This window comes from Cygnus atratus, chromosome 3, assembly GCF_013377495.2.
Source record: "Cygnus atratus isolate AKBS03 ecotype Queensland, Australia chromosome 3, CAtr_DNAZoo_HiC_assembly, whole genome shotgun sequence".
NCBI classification, from domain to species: Eukaryota; Metazoa; Chordata; class Aves; order Anseriformes; family Anatidae; genus Cygnus; species Cygnus atratus.
Window position 1 is genome coordinate 97,766,683 of NC_066364.1, and position 25,516 is coordinate 97,792,198.

At 42.8% G+C, this 25,516-nt stretch overlaps 1 protein-coding gene across 2 annotated transcripts; it reads right to left on the bottom strand.

The window, feature by feature from the left end:
* Positions 1-2,624: 2,624 nt before the first annotated feature.
* FBXO28 (F-box protein 28) lies at positions 2,625-20,796 on the bottom strand. 2 transcript variants are annotated; one of them, XM_035556934.2, is made up of 5 exons: positions 20,539-20,796; positions 14,539-14,648; positions 13,428-13,566; positions 10,820-11,015; positions 2,625-6,400 (listed from the first exon to the last, which is right to left on the bottom strand). In XM_035556934.2, exons 1-5 carry the CDS (start codon positions 20,749-20,751, stop codon positions 6,006-6,008), a joined length of 1,053 nt encoding a protein of 350 aa, XP_035412827.1. In that variant the 5' UTR covers positions 20,752-20,796; the 3' UTR covers positions 2,625-6,005. The 2 variants fall into 2 exon arrangements, with proteins under 2 accessions (XP_035412827.1, XP_035412838.1); XM_035556945.2 differs by having other exon boundaries at positions 4,305-6,394; positions 20,539-20,792.
* Positions 20,797-25,516: the final 4,720 nt, after the last annotated feature.

Consider the following 25,516-nt stretch of genomic DNA (forward strand, 5'->3'; position numbering starts at 1 on the left):
TCTGAGGCACAGCAGGATGGTTTCCGTGCCGGAATGCTGCCTTTCCTTTTAGTTAGACACTGATCTGATCCCGCTGTCCCACCCGCCCGCTAGCTTCAGTTAAATCTGTACGGCTTCAACTATCTGTGAGATTTCTGTCCCCTCCGATTGTTTGGACATCCTGTCCAAAAGTCATTAGGCATACATGGGTAGACAATAAAGTCCCATATGACTCATTTTCTTAGGAAGCAAGACTGAAAATAGGAAAAGCATGTTACAGCAATACGTAGTGGTTCCTGAAAAAATACTTTCTCTTTTCCAAAGGTAAGTCATGTGTGGCTGTAAGGACTAGCTGTCTCTGGCCAAAATACCATTTTCTGTAAGGTGCCTAAAGATATCTAATTACCATTCAAAATGCCTGCACCAAGGTCTTTTTTATTCACATATTGTGAAGATAACTACCTGAAAGGGTGGGGAGCTGAGAAGATTGCTTATCTTCTTGCAGATAAGCAATAGCACAATAGGGAACGGCCTCAAGTTCCACCAGGGGAGGTTGGAAATGAGGAGACATTTCTTCTCAGAAAGAGCAGTCAGGCATTGGGACGGGTTGCCCAGGGAGGTGGTGGAGTCACCATCCCTGGGGGTGTTCAAGGAAAGGTTGGACGTGGTGCTTAGGGACATGGTTTAGTGGGTGACATTGGTGGTAGGGGGAGGGTTGGACCAGATGGTCTTGGAGGTCTTTTCCAACCTTAATGATTCTATATTTTAGGAACTTCATTGACAAACTGTTCCGTAAGAACTAAACTCAATGTAATCTACACCTGCATCTATTTTTCTTATTACACTTACTGTGAGCAGTTTGACTACAAAGATTACTTTATGTAGAAGTTAAATGACTATTGCTTGGAATTTTAGTTGTCCATAAATCCATTGGTATTAAAATAATCAATAGTAGTGATAAAAACAACAGAAAAAGTTATTACAAAGAAAGTAAGACCTTATCTGTTAATGTCGTGAATATCTCAAGGCTCATGTTGACTCACTTAAAATTTATTGATAATAATAAAAAGGGCTATTCCATGCAAGCTGCTAAAAGTCACAGGTGCAGCTGTGAAAATAGGGGAAATACGATCCCCATTTGAAGATGGTATGATCTAAAGTAACGGACGAAGCACAGGATCTGTAAAACATAACCGCAAATGGATTTGTTTACATGCATTTTTAATCCGCATATGTTAAAATGTGAATTAGAAATGAAAAAAAAGGAGCAGAGAACAGATAAGTTAATTCACAGCTTTCCTCTGCTTAGCCACATGATCTGAATTTTGTAGTCTTTCTGAGGACTGCTGCAGCATAAACAGATGTCTAAATTTCATCACGGCATTTTGTCCTGGCAAGGGACGTCTAGAAAAAGTTTTACTTGTTCACTGACTCCTTCACAGTAGACCAGGAAGTACTTTTGTGCTATCAGTACCACGACTGACTGCAAAGTTGCCAAGATCAGAGGTGTTTCACTCAACTGCACTCTAAACACTGTATGTAATGCTTCTGAAAATTTTCCCTTATGGCTGTAGTTCCAGAATTAGCACTGCTATCCGTCATTGCACCAAGGACCTTCTCATCCATCGGAATTATACTGCTAAAAGTATGAACGTCTGCTGATAAGAAAGGTGGTAGCTGGAGGAGGGGGCGAATATGATCATTCAGTACACAGAGGCATATGTACTGCACTGCAGGTTTCTGAAGTCACAAGTTTCAGAGGGAAAATTGATAAAAGATTCCAGATTTATAAACTAAATAGTCCTATCAGACAAACATGGCTTAAATAGCTGAGAAAGATATCAAATAGGAAAGTTTTAGAAAATTTAGTTGCCCAAGTGTCTTAAAGTGCAAATTTTTTTTTTCTATTTAATCACTGAGTCTTTCTCTGGTTAAAGCATTCCGTGTAACAAATCCAGATTTATTAGGTCTTCGGCAAGCGAACAGTTTTTGTATCTGACATTTTCTCTTCAGAAGACAGGGAGGTCCAGTACCTAGCACGTCTTCAGCCAGCACAAGGCTAGAACAGAAATCCCAGAGTGTTTAGTTACACATAAACCAAACCTGGCAGCACATCCCTGCTTAACCAGGAAGGTGTGATGCAGTCAGCACGACTCCGCAACAGCAGAGAGCACGTGGACAACAGGGCTGGTCCGGATACAGCATAAAGCAGCACAGGAATGGAACTGGAGAGTATCACAACAGCTCACAACTAGTAGAAAAATTACTATGAAGTATCCCAAACTAAATTTACTGGTGAATGTATGAACAATCACTGTAATTGATCAGTTACATTTTTAAAACCTTCGGGATTACCAACTAACTGGGTAGTCTTCTCTGTTCTGAAGATAGATTTTACAAGCTCCTATGCCATACTGTTTTCAAGAGGCCCTTAATGTTGAGAATTCCCTAGGTAATCTAAGCGCTCCCCATAGTTAACTCTTAGAAGATCGCAGTAAGAGCAACTGAGTTTCTGTTCAATGCAGCCTTAACTTTCACGTTAAGAAATTATGAAAAGACATCCTCATAACATTAATAAACGTATGTGATTAAATTAATGTGCTACGCTAAGAGTATTAGAAATTTAAGAAGTTACTATTTCTATCTGTTCTTTAATCTGAGAAATTTATTTTGTTAAGCAGGTAGTGTCTGTCTTCCTCCAGGGCTTTCACCTATTACATCTGTTAGCCTTTGTTCAGAAGGTGATTGTATTTCTATATTTACATATTCACAGAAAAATCACGGGTTGTTCAATTTGAGGAGAAAGATGTGATTGCAAACAGCTTTTCGCTCAAAAAAAAGGATCACTGTGCAGCTTCTAGTCTTCTGATATCATTTTCACCATGTTCATTAGATACCCAAACTTTAAAAAAAGTCAAAAAAAATCAAAACCTATGAAACAAAAAGCTTCTATTTTTTATTATTATTTTTATTTAAAAAAAAAAAAGCTCAAAAAGGAAGGCCAGCCTCAGTTTTAAGCAATTCTCAGGAACTAACTACAGAAGACCAGTACTATCACTTTCTCTTTCAACTCTAAGGAGCTGTTTCGGCCCTTGCTCCAAGTCATAAAACTTCTTGCACAAGCTGATAGTTGGCTGCAAATAAAACAATTTTTTCATGTTACTTCATAAAAACATCTTAGTCTCCATAGTGAGAGATTCTTCCTTGACACAATCACTGATTGCTGCTATCACTGCACTTTTGTACGTTGACATCCTAAGCCTTGTAAATTTGCACAGAAATCTGTAAAGTCAAAAGTGATTTAGTTTTACTTCAGCCTATTTATCAACTTGTTCATATATTGCAAAATGCATGCTTTTTTTTATTAAATAATTGACAAGACAGCGTCAGAAGTTCATGTTCCAGCTATTTTGTCTAAACTATTAGCTATTAATTGTTAGTCTACACTATTATTACTTCTGTACCACTGGTATATATATATTCCCATCTTTTCAGGACCATCCAATACTGACCTCTCTCCCCCTCCCCGGGAAGTGGAAATTAAATAGGTTGTACACCTTTGTTGTGTACTTGATGGCATTTCTCAGAGCTTGTTTGTAAGCCTTCCCTCTACCCATGAAGTTCAGTGGGCTTGGTTCAATTTTACTGTATTTGGCAGGGTGCAGAGGAGCAGGATGCACCTGCTGACTTGCAGCACACAACACTTCCTTGAGTTGAAGGTTCCAACTTGGCACTGTTCATAGAGAATATTTCATGTAACAATAAATACACGGATGTTCTTTCCACCTCAGTTTCCACAGCCAGAGGTTCACCGACATACAAATAAACAGTACGTCCGATTAACCTGAAACTATTTGTTGTGAAGGGAGGAATGTTGTTTGCATCTTGTACAAGTGAATAAAGAATCTAAAAATGAGGTATATTAAGATAGGTATGAATAAGCCTTTTCAATAAATGTAGTTCACAGGTTTATACTTGTTTAGAAGTATTTAACCACAAACATCTGGTAATTAGACCATTACATGAATTTGTCATCATGAAAGACCATTAAGTGAATTTGTACCAAGTGATACAAAGTAACTACAGCTCTTATGGTGACCTTTAGAATCATTCAAAATTACGATTAAAAAAAAAGTATATGCCAGTATTTTAAAACTGAACAGCTGATACATCTCTTCAAAAGACCTGTAAGAGTAAAAAGTCAAGAGCCATGGAAGACCACTAATAGCAAATCATCCTTTTAACAGTTCAACTTCTCCCCCAGATAGCCTTGTACCATTTGCTTCATGTTTTTCTTAAGAAACATACTTTCTTAAAAGCCTCAATCTGGCAAACAAGTTTATTTGAAAATTAAATGTCTGCTAAAACTTAGGCATGTGCAGTGTTACTTCTGATACGAGTCAATGTGTTCCAGAAGCAAAAGCTGTAGCTTCAGTTTCAGGAAAAATTAGTTCTACAATTCCAGAACATTTGATCAGAAGATTTCTGACCTGTTTGGTGATTTAAGTATAACTACTGTGTTATGCTGACAGCTACACAAACCTTAAGAAAAACCTGCACTTTAACCTCTGGTTATAGTATTAGGATTTTGAACAGCTGTGAAAGCAGCGTCTGTGTTTTTCAGTGCTACATCAAGGTGAATTCAGTACCACCTAAACCCAAACCAGCAGCTGATTTAAAAAAAAAAAACAAGTCATATGATAAAGCTACATAGTTTAGTACAATAAAACAAAAACAAGGACAATGGTATTTGTATAAGGTTCCAAAAATATACAGATGGAAAAAAAATCACTGTACACAACTCTGAGGTTGTTAAAGTGACCAGAGAGACTGAACAGTGCAAGACATGCTTTTCCAGTTACAAGCTCAAAACAGAAGTGCAAAAGAAATTAAAGCTTTGTCTGAAGTGATTTACCTTTTAGGATAAAGAAAGCTAGAATATTGTCATCAGTATTACAGAGGAAACCTCCACCCCACCCCACACACATACACACAAAATAGTTTAAGTTTTTCCATAATACAGCATTTCATTCAAATCATGTCCCCCTGAGTTTGGTTATTGTAGGGACAATTTGTCTAATATTTATTTAGATGTTGGCCTATAAATCAAGCGATGCATAGGCAGCTTCTCAATTCTCCAGCTTTGGCTAGCAACACCTGCAATTTACAGGCAGTGAAAGTGGCAGATAGCCTGGGTTCAAGTCCTCCTGCAACTAGCTTCATAAGACAACCTCATCTGAAGAAAGCAGTTGTGCTGAAAGCTGATGCTAAGTTATGGCTGAGGAACAAAGGAATTGCTTTGTAGGTCTCTGTACTCTCTCCCAGAATTTAGAACAATTTCAGGCAAGAGCTTTTAGCAGGCTAAGCTGTACATGCATCTATCCATGCAAACGTAGAATATGGCTCCCAGGACCTAAGAATTACTAGGGTGTGCGCACACGAAGACTGGATAGAAGGCCCTTCCTTGTTAAGTTTACAAAAATATATAGCCAGTACTGTAGCTTAAGAAGTCAGTTTTACTCGTTACAGAGATCCCAAAAAAGTATTAACTACTTTTCAGACATTCCAGACAAGGTCACTTGTAACAAAAAAGGTCAAGTTCTCTAAAACAGGATTTTAAAAGGGGGTCTTTTCTTCAAGTGAACAGGACATCTGTTTTTAAGCTTAACTTTTTTGTCAGTTAAGACTGAATTTATTTAAGAGTTTGTGAACATATGCATAAACACAAATAAGTTTACTTTAAACACATCTGCACAGAAAAAAAATTAACCCTTCAAAATGTAACAGAGCAGGTCTGGTTAGCATGTATCTATTGCAAATCTTAAAGATCCTGTGCGTTAGGCCCACCCATACAGAAAGCAGGGGAAAAGTCTCAATGAAAGAAAATTACTGTTCGAGTCTAAGTGGTGTTTTGAAGAGCCAGCAGCCTAACAGACACCATGAAACTAGTCACAGGACCCACACAGGCAGACCTGCTTGGGCTACTGAAGCAGTGTATCCTCCTGAAGGTGTCATTTACTCCCAAGTTATTTTCTGTTTCGAAGGCGTTTAGATTTCCTAGGACAGTCTGTGGATTCCACCGCCTTCCTCCTCTTTCTTGGAGATTGTTCGTTTGAGCCAGAGCCTGAAGAATTTCCTACTGCGCTCTCCATCACCTCTCGCAGCTTGCGTTCAAGCTCAGCCAATCGGGCGTTCTGTTCACCTATGATTTGTGTTTGCTCTAGCAGTTTCTGATCTTGATCTTGGAGTTGTTTCTGTTGCTCTTGCACTTTGGTGCGAAGCTCTGAGATTTCGCGCTTTAGCACTGTCACGCTGGCACCATTCGCTTTTACTTGCTGCTGGAGTTTGGTGACTTCCTGTCTCGAAGGGTTCTGCTTGGAGAACAGCTGCATGGTTGTTAGTGCTGCTGAGGGCCCTGGAACTTCAGAGAAAGTTGGGATTAAAAAAAAAAAGAGAGAGAACTGGAAACAAAAAAAAAATGAAAACTGGGACACAATTTCTGCTTTTCTCTTAAAAATGGGTGGCGCTAGGTTCTAGAGGGTGGGGGGCGCTGCATTCTAGGTGGGGGGGGCACGCAGGGTTGGGGGGCACTGGGTTCCAGAGGATGCGGGGCTGGGGGGGGGCGCTGGGTTCCAGAGGATGCAAGGCTGGGGGGGGGGGGGCGCTGGGTTCCAGGGGATGCGGGGCTGGGGGGGGGGGGGGCGCTGGGTTCCAGGGGATGCGAGGCTGGGGGGGGGGGGGGCGCTGGGTTCCAGAGGATGCGAGGCTGGGGGGGGGGGGGGGGCGCTGGGTTCCAGAGGATGCAAGGCTGGGGGGGGGGGCGCTGGGTTCCAGGGGATGCGGGGCTGGGGGGGGGGGGGGGGCGCTGGGTTCCAGAGGATGCGAGGCTGGGGGGGGGGCGCTGGGTTCCAGAGGATGCGAGGCTGGGGGGGGGGGGGGGGGGGGCGCTGGGTTCCAGAGGATGCGAGGCTGGGGGGGGGGCGCTGGGTTCCAGAGGATGCGAGGCTGGGGGGGGGGGGCGCTGGGTTCCAGAGGATGCAGGACTGGGGGGGGGACACTGGGTTCCAGAGGATGCGGGGCTGGGGGGGGGGACGCTGGGTTCCAGAGGATGCAGGACTGGGGGGGGCGCTGGGTTCCAGAGGATGCAGGATTGGGGGGGGGGGGGGCGCTGGGTTCCAGAGGATGCAGGATTGGGGGGGGGGGGGCGCTGGGTTCCAGAGGATGCGAGGCTGGGGGGGGGGGGGCGCTGGGTTCCAGAGGATGCGGGGCTGGGGGGGGGACGCTGGGTTCCAGAGGATGCGGGGCTGGGGGGGGGACGCTGGGTTCCAGAGGATGCGGGGCTGGGGGGGGGCGCTGGGTTCCAGAGGATGCGAGGCTGGGGGGGGGGACGCTGGGTTCCAGAGGATGCGGGGCTGGGGGGGGGCGCTGGGTTCCAGAGGATGCGAGGCTGGGGGGGGGGCGCTGGATTCCAGAGGATGCGGGGCTGGGGGGGGGGGCGCTGGGTTCCAGAGAATGCGAGGCTTGGGGGGGGGGGGCGCTGGGTTCCAGGGGATGCGGGGCTGGGGGGGGGGGGGCGCTGGGTTCCAGGGGATGCGAGGCTGGGGGGGGGGGGGGCGCTGGGTTCCAGAGGATGCGAGGCTGGGGGGGGGGGGGGGGGGCGCTGGGTTCCAGAGGATGCAAGGCTGGGGGGGGGGGCGCTGGGTTCCAGGGGATGCGGGGCTGGGGGGGGGGGGGGGGCGCTGGGTTCCAGAGGATGCGAGGCTGGGGGGGGGGCGCTGGGTTCCAGAGGATGCGAGGCTGGGGGGGGGGGGGGGGGGGGGCGCTGGGTTCCAGAGGATGCGAGGCTGGGGGGGGGGCGCTGGGTTCCAGAGGATGCGAGGCTGGGGGGGGGGGGGGCGCTGGGTTCCAGAGGATGCGGGGCTGGGGGGGGGACGCTGGGTTCCAGAGGATGCGGGGCTGGGGGGGGGACGCTGGGTTCCAGAGGATGCGGGGCTGGGGGGGGGACACTGGGTTCCAGAGGATGCGGGGCTGGGGGGGGGGACGCTGGGTTCCAGAGGATGCAGGACTGGGGGGGGCGCTGGGTTCCAGAGGATGCAGGATTGGGGGGGGGGGGGCGCTGGGTTCCAGAGGATGCAGGATTGGGGGGGGGGGGCGCTGGGTTCCAGAGGATGCGAGGCTGGGGGGGGGGGGGCGCTGGGTTCCAGAGGATGCGGGGCTGGGGGGGGGACGCTGGGTTCCAGAGGATGCGGGGCTGGGGGGGGGACGCTGGGTTCCAGAGGATGCGGGGCTGGGGGGGGGCGCTGGGTTCCAGAGGATGCGAGGCTGGGGGGGGGGACGCTGGGTTCCAGAGGATGCGGGGCTGGGGGGGGGCGCTGGGTTCCAGAGGATGCGAGGCTGGGGGGGGGGGGCGCTGGATTCCAGAGGATGCGAGGCTGGGGGGGGGGGGCGCTGGGTTCCAGAGGATGCGAGGCTGGGGGGGGGCAGGCGCTGGGTTCCAGAGGATGCGAGGCTGGGGGGGGGGGGGGGTGCTGGGTTCCAGAGGATGCAGGATTGGGGGGGGCGCGCTGGGTTCCAGAGGATGCGAGGCTGGGGGGGGGCGCTGGGTTCCAGAGGATGCAGGATTGGGGGGGGGGGGGGTGCTGGGTTCCAGAGGATGCAGGATTGGGGGGGGGGGGGGGGGGGGGCGCTGGGTTCCAGAGGATGCAGGACTGGGGGGGGGGGGGGGCGCTGGTTTCCAGAGGATGCAGGACTGGGGGGGGGGGGGGGGGCGCTGGGTTCCAGAGGATGCAGGACTGGGGGGGCGCTGGGTTCCAGAGGATGCAGGATTGGGGGGGGGGCGCTGGGTTCCAGAGGATGCGAGGCTGGGGGGGGGGGGTCGCTGGGTTCCAGAGGATCGGGGGGGGCAGTAGGTTCTAGAGGAGGATGGGGGGGCACATGAGGTTCTAGTCAAAAGTATAAATTGTGTACCAGTTTGCATATTTTCTCTCTCTCTATACCCCAAATAGGAATCTGAATACTGGCTGGAAGTTCGGTGAACATGTAAACTGATTTACAGCTACTTAAGTGTCTAACGAGAGCATACGGTATTTCGGGGCCCAACTACTTTAATATAAAATACTTAGAAAATGAATGATAAGTTGTTTTCCGTACTACTGAAAATCTAAGTATGACCCCCCACCCCCCCTTTTGCTGGATAAAAAAATTATAGAGAGATTATGCTCTCAGCTAGACTTAGGGTCACAAATGTTATGTCAAAAACCCACAGCAACATGGCCATAAATTAAGTGTATTGCAGAATTGCTATATTAAATATTTCAATAAAGCAGTACAATTCTGCTGTCATAGTTGTACACAGCTAAAATCTAAAAAATTTTGTTTCAGGGCTTAACAGGCTATTTCAGTTTTAACTTACTTTCTTCAGGAAGGGGAATTTTTTCCCACATTGCTGTATGCTTATTCCTCCTAAACACTAAAACTATACGGGGTTTTGAGCTTGGCTTTGTTGTTTTTGGTAAAGTTCCTGCAAATCAAGGACACTGACAGCTGCTGCATCATTTCTTTCAGCTTTTTCTATCGTAAATCGTATCTATCGCTTTTTCTATCGTAAATCGTATCTATCGCTTTTTCTATCGTAAATCGTATCTATCGCTTTTTCTATCTTCTATCATAAATTATCGCTTTTTCTATCATAAATTATCTATCACTTTTTCTATCATTCTACTCTTCTACCAGTGCAGTGCAAGTAAGATACAACTTTTAAGCACTACAAAGACAGAACAATCTGGAACAGCCTTGAACAGGCATCCTCCTCCTCTTTTTTCTTTAAGATGACAGCATAGTTATGGTTATTTGACACTAAAGGGTTGCCATTAGGTAGATTATTTCTTCCCTCAACCCAAGGTAGGCATGTTTATGCCACATAAAGCCTTGGGTTTGGCGAGCCAATTAATACCGGTTTTGGGCACTGCTCCCACAGCTGAGAGACTCAATGAAATTGAGATATAATTAACGGGATATAACTAAGAGGTGGTATACACAATTATGGCTAAAAGGATTGACAGGACATACCAGAAACAACAAGCAGCTCCTACAGTTAGGCCTATCATTTTTGGTTAGGGTCTATTTATTTATTTAAGTTATCCTTTCAGAGAATTTACTTCACAATTCCTAAAGTTCTCCAACAGTGTGGAAATAAATTCAGTAAAGGGAAAACACTGCAGTTCTACTAACCTTTTGCTTTTGGCCATTATATGGGGTAACTATGTTAAACTTTGGTTGACAAATTATGGAAAGTCTGACAGGTCATACAAAGAAACAGCTTATTTATTTATAGACTTATTTTAATTGCCTTTTCAGCATTATTCACAAGTATTTTGCTCGTTAATATATACCTTAGTGCCCTGGCAAAGTGGAAAAAAAGCACATTCAAGTATATTCTAGCTCTGTATGCACTACAACATCTTAGGCTAATTTGCTGATCATACTAAATATAAAAGGCATCTTGAGTTGTTATCTCATGTGCCAAATTTCAACCAAGTGCAATAATAAAGTCTCATTCATTGGTGGCACAAAAGCGTTTGTTTAACGAATACACACTATGCATAATTATAACATACATTCAAGTGACCGTTCTTTTGGTAATACAAAGCCTCCTTAAATTACAAAGCAAATGAATTCCACAGTTGGCATTCTTAAGAAACAAGTATCATTAATACTTATGTGATAAAGCTCACTTATGCAAGGGATGAACCTTTAAAAAGATAGTGCTGTGAGTTTTTGCATACACACACACGAAGAAAACAAACACAAAAACACCTCAACTATACGTTGAAATTAATACCTGGGGCAGCTCCTATCAGACGTCCTGATACATCTGACCCAGGCAGCTTCCTTTTCAGTATTGGAACAATCTTCTCATCAAAATATTCCATAGCCATGGAAGAAATGTCCCTTAGTTCCTGAAGAACTTCATGAGCTCTCTGAGGAGCTCTTGTAGAGTTTACGTATCTTAGCACACGGTAAATTTCATCTATTACCTAAAACATTTAAGAATATTTAGGTTTTTCTGATAAAGGCAAGATTATTTCACATTATTCTAAAAGCGTTGGCATATTCAGGCATATTCCAGTTCCAGGACCTTCTGCAGCACCAATAACAATGGAAAATCAAATATGATATTTATATCATACTTTACTACATAACTGTTACTCTTGCATATCACTACGTACTTTAGTTCTTTATCAGTGTTTTGAAATTAAGTCCTGTTTGTGATATACCAGAGAAACCATTCACCTGACATATCACGACTCTCTTCAAATTCATGAAATAACACATTGTGTGTGAAATTGATTTACTGCATCCACACTTGAGTTTTATGTGCTCAGTGGAGCATAACGATTTATTTTTGGATAACCAAGACACTGGAAGCCACGCAACAGAGCAGTCACTCCCACAGCCAATCGTGAGACATAAAACACACAAATGGAGTAGCAATAATTATAGTCATGTCGGTCTGAAGAGCTGTATGTATTTACTTGAATTCAGTTGCACGATCCCAAAATCTGAATTCGCAACATTACGTGCAAAATGTATTAATTTATGAAATATTAATCCACAACTAGCAGAGAACATAAGCACCTCCTTTATATGCTTGAAAAGCAAGCCCTTTGTTTAGAAGAGATGAAATTTGCCTTGCTGATCTAACGAATTATAGTCTGACGAGGTCCAGATAGGAGTACTGGCTTCTTACTACAGAAACTACCAAGCCAGGTATTTTGCACATGATTAAGAATGGCTTACAATCATAAGAATTCAGAATCATCGTTAAGACAACACAGCTGCATCTTGTGTTTTAATAAAGGAAGCTTAGCTAAAAAGTTGCAAAAGCTAGATGTGACTGAAATGTGCCATCATGCAACAATCTTACGAAAGACTTCTCTAATTTTATCCACCAGAATATTCACATATTCTAACACAAATTAACATCCTGAAAGTTCTGCATTCTTCATTCAAATGAAAATTTCCTGAGGGAAACAGGACAGGTAAGGGAAACCACACGCTTTTAAACACTAAGCCTTGAGTAGGCTTGACCAAAACATGACTTTCTGGTGAATTGATAGCTGTGCAGAGAAAGCAGCAGCATCAGGCTTGTATACCAAGTATACAATAATTTATAAAAATCTCCTTAGCTGTTACATCAGAATACAAACAAGGCCTTTATGACTCAGTGCCCAGAATGAAAACAGCTGGTAAGCTCATTTGCACAGCTCCTGCACACCCTAGGTCTAGCTTGAGCATTGCTTTTTGTGTCTATCCCTCAAAAAAGTAGGGTAGTATTTCTTTTACGTATCAAGTGAGTATCAAGGCCTTCAGTTTATTTGACTTTATATTAAATTACAGTATTTTTAAATATATATACATACAGTATCTATAAAAATAAATGTAAATAAACGTAAATATAATAAACTCTAATAATTTTAGTATCAAGGCAACAACTGTGTATAGAAATTGTTACCTCTTCAAGATTAAAAAAAAATCACGCTGATAGCCTATCCTGCTGTAGAAATGTAGACTGTACATTTCTACATCCTGACGTAGAAATGCCTGCCATGCTTCATCTCAACCCAACAGCTAACTTGCATTCGTCCCAGTGCAATTCAATTTTCTGCTCTTTAAAAATTTATATCAACAAATCCAAACCTCACATAGAAAGATCAATGAATAGAACATCAGGCTTATGCTCACAGATCTCATTTCAACCCTAAGTTATAACAGTCTTCCTCAGCTCATGATTTTGTCAACTCACTTCTGTATACCTCTGTTTTCACAGCTTATAAAATAGTGGTATCACTGTCATACATCCCATTTGGATAATTTATACTTTATGTTGGGGCAGGAGTCTGAAATACCAGAATTGTTTAGTAGTAATAATATTTAACAAAGTTTATCTACACTTAAAACTTTTATTCCATCTAACGTACAGAAATAATTAACTCATTATCACAATGAACAGTGTTTCCGCATACTATGCATCTTAATTTAATTAACTTGAAGTACTCAAACCCTTAAGAAAGGTCCTTAAAGTCTTCCTGATTGACCAAGTCCCTAGTGTACACATGGTCTAAACTATTAGATCTTCTGATGACCTAGCCTCCAACTGTTTTGTACAGTTACAATTCAGAATTCAACCCTGCGTATCCTGGTTACTCATAAAAATCCTAAGGGAAAATACAAATCAAGTTTAAAATAGTGCTGAGATATAGTCTGGTTCTTTCATTTCAGACTGACTGCTATAGCAGAGTATTGGCTTCTGTGTTTTAAGTATCAGAAACAGTTTTAGTATGAACATACATTATACAACCTGGGACAGCCGGGACAAATTTACTTTAAGTTACATGATCATGTTTTGTAAAAACATAAACATTCACATAATTTAGTCTACATTTTACCTTTCCAGGTATGAAGCAGCAGAGATTGGAATCCACATACTTCATGAAAGTCATATTTAACAGAGAAAGTCTTGTTTCTACAGCAGCAAGGATGTCTGCATGACGAGCTAGTGAATGGTTTCTTCTTTCTGACTCCCGTCTAGAAGACAGACCATTAAGTGAGAGTAATTTAACAGTGAGTCAACAAAATAAAACTCTAACACTCATTCATCCTTAAAATCCTTTAGAGGCTTGAAAACAACCACTAACGTTGTTCTGTCTGCATGGGAAAAAAGTGATATAGATTAAAAATCAGCTAGCAATTATGTAGCACACTTTTTTTAAGACAGTATTTTCGCTAAATAATTACCACATCTTACACGATCCATAAACTCTTTATGTAATTTAGGACTCTAAGAACAGGCTTTCAGCAGTAGACACTGAGTCATGGTGCATATTTTTATCCTCGCATATGCCTACAGTTAGTATCTCAATGTAATACACAAATTTAATATAGTATTACTGCTTGCTACAAAACATAAAGTGAGGTACAAGTTTTTGTGAAAGGATCACAACAGTAAGTAGCATCTAGTTTCTTCACCCGGAATGGGAAACCTGATAGGACATAGCAGCAGCAACTGCACTTATTCTCTGGAAAGAGGTGAAAAGACAATGTCTTAGTGAGAACCTTAAGCTCCCAGTAATGCTCACACATCAACCCCCCTCCCTTTCCCTGATTTAACCCTTGGCAAGGAAGAACCTTGCTTTTTTAATCAGTCGTAGACAAATCATCACCAAAGGCAGTTTGTCTTGTAAAAGAATGGCATCTATCCATTCCTAAGAGCCCCTCCTGGCTTTGCCAGAAGGGTTGAGTAACATAGGACCCTTCTTTTCTATGACACATTTTGCAATATTCCAGCTCCTAGTACTGTACACCACAAGTTACATTCATGCACAGCATTATTTTGTTATTAGATCTTAGGCTTATGGCACTTTTGGGAAAAAAAAGGAAAAAAGATTCAAATTTTCAAGATATTTAAGCTGAATTAGCCAGCAAGAAATTCCTTTTTAGCATTATGCTGAGAAGAATCTAGCACACTGAGGTTTAGCTACAGTTTTAACTGGTACATACCTTGGAAGCTGAGCTTTAACTTGCTTTTGACACAAGTTGTGGTATCTTTCCACTTTTAGAAATCCCTGATTCAGCATTCGCTGGCAAACCAAGTCCATTCGTTTACAAACCTGTATTTAAGTAAAACAAAACACACACAAAAACATCCCTTAAGTTTCAAATAATGCCACAAGTCACTTTGAGTATTATCTTATCCATACTTGCTGAGCAGTACAAGATTCTCTTAGTGGATTCTCTTGGAAAGATTCTCTTTCTTCCATTTCAAGACACAGAAACTGCAGTGCAACTCGAGGTATCACCATCTCTAACAGTGATCAGGATACTCCCCATAAAGCAGCAACTACGTTCCACACAGTTAATAAACGAATCTTCTGATACTGCCTAACAAGTGTCAGTAGTCCAAATTCCACCCGTATATAAGCAGACATGATTTCCCTGTGATAATAATCAAAATTGCAAATGCCTGCATCTAGCTTCTAACTTGTTCTCCAGAATGATTTTGGTAGATGAAGTTAATATTTTGTTGTCTCAAAAAGATGCCTTAAAACCAAGAAAGTATGTTTTTTTCCTTCAACATTTAGCACTTATGTTTCTGAAGACAGACAAAATTAAAGAATTAAGCACTACAGTGCACATGAAGCAAGATTCTGTTTTGTGTAAGAAGTCCTCTCTATTTAAGAGATTCCCTTGTTGGCTATGTTGCATACTGATAGCCTCAATTTTTTCACAGCTTTAGGGAGAAAGGACATTAATAGCTGCAGATGGAATAATGAGCTACTACGTTTAAACCTTAAAAAGTCACCAGTCACGAGACAAAGCCAATGTGTACAAAAGTTTAAAGTATTTGCAATTCACAGCTCTGATGATGCAAGAGACTGGTTAACCAGCTCTATTCTTTCAAACTGCTTTTTTTTTTTTTTTTTACATTAAAGTGCACAACTCCAAGTGCGACCACACTTTCCAACAGAACAGCTTTGCTCTTTCCTTTTTTTTTTTTTTTTTATTTAAGGAAACACTCCTTCCTCTCCATACAGTACTCATTTCATAGCTTTGAAATCTACATAGTTTGTATCTTGAGAAAGAAGGTTCTCACTTCTAGAAAAGCCACCGATTATTTTTTGCTTATACGGAAGGTACTACTTAAAGAAGTTCTGCTTTCTCTGAATCACAGAGAATCTCTCTAGTCACAGCTAGTCTAAGTTCTCTGAGTAAGCACTGACTCTTTTCAAACACATCTGTCTTAAGAGACCATTAAGTAATTGCTGTCAGTCTGTCTGTCTTTCTTCATATTAGATCTTCCTTGTTAGTAGTCGAAGGAGGATAACCAGTCAGGCTAACTCCAGAGGTAGTCTCAGTATACTTGTCCCTCACATTCACTAGAATTAGCGAATTATTTCCAGTGGATGAAACATAATGCTAGCCCTTCAACTACAGGAAGGATGAAATTGTCACATTTCTTCGAAGATATCAACTGCATTAGTGATGCTTAGATCTGACACCATGTTTAAGTATAACACTTCACAGCTTACATTTAGTTCTAATTATATCAAACAACCGAAATAGAAACGAGTACTTGCACAAGGGCTACATTAACTATGCAATTATTCAGCAGAAGAAAAACAAAACGAACACACAATCCTAGATACATTATTAGTGACAAACTTCAGAAGCACAGAGATATCAATCATGTTTATACTGACATCTGGTGGCAGAAAGTACCTTTTACTGTGTTGAGGCTCTCCCACATCCAAGCGAGCAGGTAGGCCGCCATGGGTAAGACAAACTGCACTAGGTTTTTAAACATTGCCTTTTCCAACCTTACTCATTTGCTTACGCTTCTCAGCATGAAGAATTATTTGCTCCAGTTTCTGGACACTGCCCATATTTGTCATATAAACAGACTAGAACCCTAAGAGACTAAACAGATACCACCAGAAAACAGCAGTTTTTGCAGCTTATTTTACCAGTCACCTCTTAGTTCTCAGCTGGTTCTTGATCGCACCATTTAAAAACACGGCATCTGAAGTTATAAGAACAATACACTTTTTAGACTGCACAGTCAGCAGTCATACATAAAGTAGCATTATCACTCTTAAGTGCTCGTATTGGTCCAAGACGGTTACTAATACTTGCTATGTCAATGGACTGCAAGAAACGTAAAAGTTCAAATTTGCTCACGTTTGTTTTTGCCAATTTTTTGAATATTTTCTTATTCTAGCCATAAAACTATAACAGTACAAGCTTCCTCAAATGTCAGGTCCAACTAGGATACTGCGTTCAAATTTCAGTGTTAGAAAGTTGTTCCAAGGTCCACACGAAATCCAGAATGAGAAGGCAGCTGCTTCTCAGCATGGTGACTTGTATACAATAACAACTTCTATAAAAGAACTGATTTTCCACTTCATTTGTGACCAAACTGACACAATTTAGTAGAGGACTACCAGCTTCCCTTTCCTCAAGTATGTCTCACTTCTTCCCAGCTTCACTAACAGATGACCACTGTCAAAACAGAAAACAAAAATATACTAAATTATTTAGGTTCATTACGTGTTATATTTATAAGGTATTTAGAGGCTACACAGACCCTTATTTCATAATGCCTTTCTAAGTTGAAGAACAAGTAAGCGACAAAATGCTAATGACTTCAACATGAAGCCTGAAAATAGAAATGCCTGGAAATACAGATTTACTGAAACTGTGTGAAGATTAAAGCTGTGCCGTCCAAAGGATATCCGTCCTTATTTGTGCTCTGCAGAACAGTAATGCAGGTTTGCTGTAGAATTTAAGACTCTCGTGATGTGTGTCAGAATCCAAGATAACCTTATCTTCAACGTGTTCATAGATTGTTTTTAATCACGGAGTGTTTGTTTTCTGTCATGCTCACTGTAGTAATAGCCTGAATGGAAATGCTATTTCCAAGCTCAGACTGAGGATTTTATTATTACCCCACTTTGAAAGTATCCAGCTCTCATCCTCTTAGCTGACTGCATCTTTAAAGATAACAAAGCAGCACAAGCCCATTCTACTGTTTCAGGTCAACTGATCAAAGTTCATCGTGGTATCACCACCGTTGTAAACTGTTATATGGTATCCATGCTCAAAACCGATCGTCCTTCACTAGAACGAGCATTGCTTGGCATTTCAAATGTTGCATCTCAAAATGAGGAGTGTTTCTTCCAAACATGATGTCACCCTATTTAATAGAAAAAAATCACACACATACATTTATCAGTAGAGTAAGTAGAATAAGGCATAATTAAGTAAAATGATTTGTTCCAGGATGATGCCAAAGCATGAATGAAAACCTACAGCCATTCTCCTTTCCAGATCATATAAGCATAGAATAGAGCAAGTATGTTTCCCTGTCATGCTTATAACCTGAATAACCACGCGTTACTTGCTTTTCTGACTGCCTTCCAATGATCTTGTTATCTCAGAACTGCTCTACCATCTCAAAAACATGGTCAAAATTCTAAAGCTTCTGTACAGACATTAAAAAATATTACAGCAAAATAACCAATCAAAAGCTGGAAGGTACACTAGCTTCCACATCAGCCTGCATGCTAGGCTTTACCTCCTGAACATTACAGCTTCAGCCATAATGATCTTTGGGGCTTCTGCATTTCTCTTATGACAAGATATCAAAGGAAGTAGGTTAAGTAAATATTCAAAACGTCAGAAAGTAAAATGCTGCTCCTTTTCTTCTCATTCACTTTCTCCAAACAGAAGTTTGATAACTCACAATTTGCATTAAGGCATAATTTCAGACATGACTGCATTCTGAATACCTACTTGTTTAGTCTCCACTAGTCTAGATCTACTCCTCTGCTTAACCAGTTAGGTACCTCATTTATGCTTTAAAATGCTGTAACATGAGGAACAGCAGGAGGCATTATGTTCAGTTAAGTATAACAAGTGCTTCTTCGTACACGGGCAGGCCCATGGTCTTGCTTTGCCCAACGGTAATGATAAGCAGGTAACGTCCTTTACCTCGTTCTTCAGTGACTGAAACAGACTTATATATCTTAATCCTTAGATTATACACCTCATTACACTCCGCATAAACAATGCAGGTTCCTATCTCTATTTTAATCTGAAAACTTGCTGGCATTCTGCGTCCTCCCACCCAGCCAACTCCTTAGTCTACCTTTTTGTGCACACTCTAGCTTCAACACCCATTCAACTCAAAAGACTTTGTTTGCATCTGTCAAGATGATCCAGAAAAAGAAGGATTAGGACATCCATTTTCAATGCTGAGACCCAGAAAACGCGTTCAAATTGATCTGTTTAGGGAACCCACACTTATTGTCAAATATATGTATGATCAAGCTTTATTTAGGTCAACTGACGTCCTGGATCACATCCTCCTACCTTCCCCAAGGTACTTTAACCCCTTATGATGTGGCATTACATGCAATAATGAATCCATTTCAGGGCACACTTAACTTGCATGAGTTGCCAAAAGAACACTTTTAGTTCTGCTTGGCAAACTAGAAGACCTAGCTGATCCAAGTAGATGTGCTTATGAGCCACACTTTCGACTACATCAAATCAGAAGGGCAGTGATTCTTGACATTAGTGCCAATTAACAAAGACAAGCGTACTTTCATCTCAGAGTAATTCTCACGTTTTCTGATGTGTCTTAAGGGTAAAAAATGGAATTTGATGGAAATTAAGTTTCTTGGCTGTCACTTACTCAAAAATAAAAACAGGAGAAGATCAACTGAATAGTTTCCTTTGTTTTACATCTAGTATTGTTCCACATGTGTCTAAGTTGATATTTACCCAGTCTGGTTTTGCCATTTCTGAAGCTTCTGCAAGTGACAGTCTTCTTCAATAACAGACTTGTAAGTGTTACATAAAAGAGGTGTTTCACTTGTTAACAAGCACAATGAGTTAAACAGTTCTTTTAGTCCTTACACCACCATCTTTCCTATTCTGAATTTCACTGCTGACAAAGCATTGCTTACAAACACTAAGTTAGCCTTGCAAGAAGAAAAATCCTCCTACTGACAGTTGTCACAGCTACCATTTATAAAATGCAACAGGAAAACTGCAGCGAAGAACAGTGCCTAGCATGGCAATACAGACCATACAACACTAAGCATACCCAAACAGCACACATACTTCTTGTCATCCAAGCTGTAAGGGCTGCAATCCAAAAAAGCTGTACTGAATACTTTTCCACAAATCCCCTACCTACTCTTAGAGAAGAAGCAAAAGTCTTTTGAGATTACTAGGCTGACAGCATGCTAGAAATATTTAGGTAGAGTGTGTTTGGTGCAGTACAAATAAAGACAGAGTTTCTGCTTGAAGAGCTTTCAGTTTAAGGTTAGAGTCAGCTTGCTACACTTCAGTTTGCCTATCAAGGACAAACACAGCCCAACTCTCTGCAGAAATGTGCTTGTAATACTACCTAGTTTAAGCTAATGAGTTCTTAAAATAGAAACAGTACAGGCAAGTTTACTGAAGGCTACATAAGCCTCATATTAGTTCCATCACTGTTTTTCCGTTTATGATCTCCTAAGAAATTGAGCAAGACAGCAGCTGATCACATTATGATCATATTACGACACAAGGCTCCTTACAGGCAGTTCAAGACTGTTAAACACTGATCTCGTGAGCTTTTTTTTGACATTACGATGCTTGCAAGCGCAAGTAATATCTTTTATTAGATCTACCAGTATGACTGCGAGGAGCAGGCAGCCTCTCAGGCAGGCAAAGGCTTTAAGTCTCCCTTCCCTGCCCCGCACGTAGAGCAGCGATCCCCTACACCTGCAGACCTCACCTTTCTGAGCAGAAATAAGCACACAGGCGAGACGCGGCGCGCTGACCCCCTTCCACCACCGCGCCCCCCGCTAGAAAACAGCGGTCACTATAAGAAATAAGACCACGAGCCCCAACCCGCCCCTTCCCCGCCGGCCGCCGCCACCTCCCCACCTCCGGGCACGGGGCCCGGCCACCACAGGGCCCCCCAGCCCGGCCCGGCCCGGCCCCTACCAGGCGGAGCTGGCTCGTCTCGTCGTAGGACAGGAAGCTGAGGATGCTCTCGATGGCCACGATGGGCAGCCCCATGAGCGTGTTGCTCTGAGGAGGCTGCTCCAGCAGCGCCGAGGCCTCGGGAGCCTGCGGGAGCGGGGGCGGGGAGAGCCGCGCCGAGCACAGGGCGCCGCCTTCCCCCTCCGACAGGAGCCGCTCCTCCGCCGCCGCCATCTTAGAGCCCGTCCTGCCTCCACTGGGGGAGGAGCGGGGGGCTTCCTATGACGGCACTTCCGCTCCCCGTGACGGCACGGCACCGCCCCGCCCCGCCCCGCCCCGCCCCGCCTCGCCGCTGGGGGGCGGCAGAGGGCGGCGGGGCAGGGGCAGAGCCGGGGGCTCCTCACACGGGCTCCGGGGGGACCCGGAGGGGAAGGGGGGGACGAGCAGGCACGGCAGGGCACTGAGACCTCTGTGGGGCCGCTGTAGAAGGGGGCCCATAGTGGCACGGGCGTGGGGGGCTGCTTGAAGCTTCTCTGAAGTGACGGGCCACGTACCACGAGTGGATTTGGAAGGAACAACTGGAAGCAGCCTTAAGCATAGCGTGGCCTGAAACCAGTATGCCCCATGTCAGCGAGTGTGGTGGAGGATAAAAGCACAAATTGTTTTTTTCAAAGGACAGCCAGTTTGATAGCGGTGCGTGGAAGCACTGGGAAATAGCGTTGTGTGTCTGGTGGGTCCCTCACACCAGGCACGTGAAGCAACCGCTGCAGTTGGAAATGGCACACTGAGCTCAATAAACCAGCAGCATGACCCTGTTTGTTGGTTTGGTTTTTGTCCTTGTTAGTCTTACACCAGTCATAAAGCTACAGGTTTTTGTGTTTTTTATTTTTATGTATTTTTATTTTTTTTTCACTCTACAGAGGAACAGGAGCAAGAGTAAGGCGGTCAAGGACACTGTGGGAACTGTGTGAGAAGGGCCTCCAAAGATGTAACAGCTGCGAAGAGATCTAGTTGCTGTTGAGCAGGAAGCCAACAATGCTCCCCCAACACTATAGGAATAGCAGCGGCTGCACAGACAAAGCTGCAACCCAGTAAAATAAGGTTGAATTCCAGAGAGTGAGCTACAGTATGGATAAATATTTCTGCATCTCCTAAGTGAGGTGCAACTACATAACTCTTACCAGTGTAAGAGTTATGTAGACATTAGTGAGGTTTCTTGGTCCTAATAGCTGTATCTGGAGCAGCAAAGGGATGGGACCAGGGGCTGTTTCTAGAATATTCCTCGATAATTCCAAGTATGGTCATGGGCACTTGCACCATAGCTTCACAGCCATTTTTGTCTGACAGAGCCAGGCACAGCTGTTTAAAAGTACAGTGCCAGTCTCCTCTTTTCCTTCAGCTGCTGCTGTTTGGTGTTTTCCTTTTTTAAGTCAGTAGTGTTGAACATGCACATTTCATTAGGAAACTGGTGCTCCTTAAAACTGACTTAACAAAGAAAATCACTATGAATGCTGGAAGTGACAGTAGAAGAGCATATGGGAAAAAGTCATAAAATGTTCATGGCGAATGGGACTGCTCATTACAATAACTGTACTCCAAGGTAGAACAGCTTTAATTGTTACAGAACTAAAGCACTATCTGCCTGGAGCATCCCTGCATCCCTGCACTTTTTTTTTTTTTAAGTAGGCTTCTTCTCCTTGAAGTTTTATTGTGACCTCTTTTGTCTGCAACTTCCCCCTTTCCTCAGAAACCCACCTGGAACCTCCCCCCTAAATGAAAGAAATTCACTGAAAAAAAAATTGACTTGGAAGCAGGGGAAATGCAAGGGTAAGCCTTTATGTGTGTCATCCTAATGGAACTCCAAAAATGTACACTCGATATTTCCTTTTTTGAAGCAGAACAATTTGTGCCATGTATGTATTTGGAAATGTTTTTCCTCTCTCCCACACCCCAACTCGTCAATGCTGCTGTAAAATTGGCTATCTTAGAACAAGATTTTATTTTATGGCTGTAGTTTTAGGACCTGATCTTCTTTCATATGCATACTCAGCAGTTTAAAACACACTTAGAATTCTTAATAAACTTGTGACTTGGCACAGGAAGTTTGTGCTGGCAGTCCATTAATATTTTAAAAGCAAGTGTTTTTCTCCCTCTTCTTAAGCATATATAATTTAAAATAGTTTCAAGAATGCTTTTTGTTTTGTCATGTAATTTGAGAAATTTGAGATTTTGAGGTCCTCCTTTATGTTTTATGTTATGTTTAATAATATATAAACTGCATTATCTATATGTTTATTGTGTTAGTAAGTATAGTGTATTAATGATATAAACTATATATTTTATATTATTAGCTACAACTATATAAATAACTTTTTGTTTAATAAGTCTGTCTCAGCATGTAAGATAATTCTGCTGTCTTCCAGGTTCTGATTCACATAATTGTATGTGGTATCTTGTATCATTTTTCTGAGCATACATCACTCTCTTAATTTGCAGAAATGCACACCACACATACTTTCACAAAATCCTTGTCACAGATTCACTTGTGGCTTATCTTTCCAGTTACTATGCGATAGGGTGAAGCCAGATAACTTTAATAGTCCCTGAAAGGGATGATATCATGTTATGTAGATTCTATTGCATATGAAGTAACATGCAAACTCTAGACAATATTTGCAGTTAAAGCAGGATACATGCCTTTATTTGGGTTGCTGCTCATTTAGGTTTCTGCAGTGCTTATAAGATTTTTAAAATTCTTGAAATAACCTTAGTTCTCATTATACCATATTATAATGATAAATATACTTGGACCGAGTTTTGAGGGGAACATTTCAGTGACACACAAGAAAGATGTTAGGGGGAATGTATTATTTTGCCCCTTTAAAGATGTATCTGCACTTTGGACTAGGAATATGAGATTTAAGGGGAAGGCCACTTGGGCCAAGAGTATGTATTTTGCTTTGTTTGTAATAATCTGCGCATTTTTTGCAGTCAGAAGTCTCTGTCAAATCTCATTAGTTTTCTAAGTATTTGTTGGTGAAATTCTTAGGCATATATATTCTGAATAGATTCAGCCTCTTGCAGCTTACTACATGCTTATAAAACCATGTTTATTGTGCTCCCAGCTGATTTGATTATGGTCTGTTCGGAACAGCAGGGACTGTGAAATTTTACTGAACCTACATAGAATATTTTACCTACATAGAATATTTTCTTTGTGCTCTTTGTGGCAGCAAGCATTACCAAGAGGCACGGGGAAGCGGAGGAAGCCTACCTGAAATACAAGGAAAGTTGTAAATATCAAATGTGAGAAAAGGGGAGGAATTCAGTGAAGGAGAAAAAGAGAGTGAGAGGCAGGAGCTAACAAGTGGACATCTAGGAAGACATCAATAAAGGAAAGAATTCTAGTAGCAGGAGCTGAGGTTGAAGGAAGGTGTATAGCTAGGTCAGGAACAGGGATGTTAATGGGGGATATAGGAGCAAAGAGGAGTAATGTGCTCAGAAATCAAGGCTAAGAGCAGAAGTTGGGTGGGAGGAAAACAGATTTGTTTTATCAAGTTAGTGTAATCAATAGAAAAATAGAAAATGCCTTCCCACATGGCAGGTTTTCTTTTCTGGGGTGTCAGCAGTTTGCTCACTTTATGAATCTTTTTTTTTTTTTTTTTTCAGGAGGTGCTAAATTTGAAAGCAGACTGTTATATTTGAAAAGTCATATTTTCATTCAGGCTGCTGGATACTGAGGCGGAGTAAAGTCCAAGGCTCAGACAAAATATAGGGCCTGGCTGGCTTATAATGGAGAACAGTTACATCTGGATATATCCAGGGACTGTGACTTTTGAGCCTGAACTAAAAAAATAAAATAAATAAAAAAGAAACCACACTGAAATTTCCTTTTAAATTGTTTTTAACAAGTGTATGCTGGAGTTTAAAGTCCTGTGTTTCCTGGAATCCTTCTAGTTTCTTTCTCTCTTGACTCCAGAGGGACTGCTAGCCTGAGCTAGCTGACTTCTTGGCAGCTGAGAAATAGGGACGCAGCAACAATAAAATAGCAGTAATAATTTAACTCTCCACATGCTCTTCCATCCAGCTGGGATGAACTTTCAGCGAGGCAGTCGCATGGTGCTGCGGAGCAGGGGATCGAGGCAGGCGGGCACTTCTCTGCATTGAGGCCACTCAAGGCAGCTGAGGGAGCCACCAGGCCCCGGCAGCCATTGCGAGGGCAGAGCCAGCAGCAGCAGCGGCAGGCCATTTAAATCAGGTGTCGCCGCCATTTCACAGCCACTTGCCATGTGATCGGTTCTGAGGCAGTCGTGTGCTGCCACAGAGCACGTGGAGGCCTCCCCTCATCTACCCAGCCAGTCACCTCATCATAGAAGGATATCAGATTGGTTAAACATGATTTCCCCTTGGTGAATCCATGCTGACTATTCCTGATCACCCTGTTGGAGATGACCTCCAGGATGAGCTGTTCCATCACCTTTCCAGGGATGGAGGTGAGGCTGACTGGCCTGCAGTTGCCTGGGTCCTCCTTCTTGTCCTTTTTGAAAACTGGCATGACATTGGCTTTCTCCCAGTCCTCAGGCACCGCTCCTGTTCTCCATGACCTTTCAGAGATGATGGAGAGTGGCCTAGCAATAACATCAGCCAGCTCCTTCAGCACCTGTGAGTGCATTCTATTGGGGCCCATGGATTTGTGGATGTCCAGTTTGCTTAGATGATCTCTGACCTGATCCTCTTTGACGAAGGGAAAGTCCTCCTTTCTCTGGATTTCCTCTCTTGCCTCCAGGGTCTGAGATTCCTGAGGGCTGGTCTTAGCAGTAAAGGCTGAAGCAAAAAAGGCATTCAGCAACTCTGCCTTCTCCATATCCTTTGTCACCAGGGCACCCACCCCATTCAGCGGGCCGACATTTTCCCCAGTCTTCCTTTTTCTGCTGATGTATTTGAAGAAGCCCTTCTTGTTGTCCTTGACATTCCTTGCCAGGTCTAATTCCAAATAGAC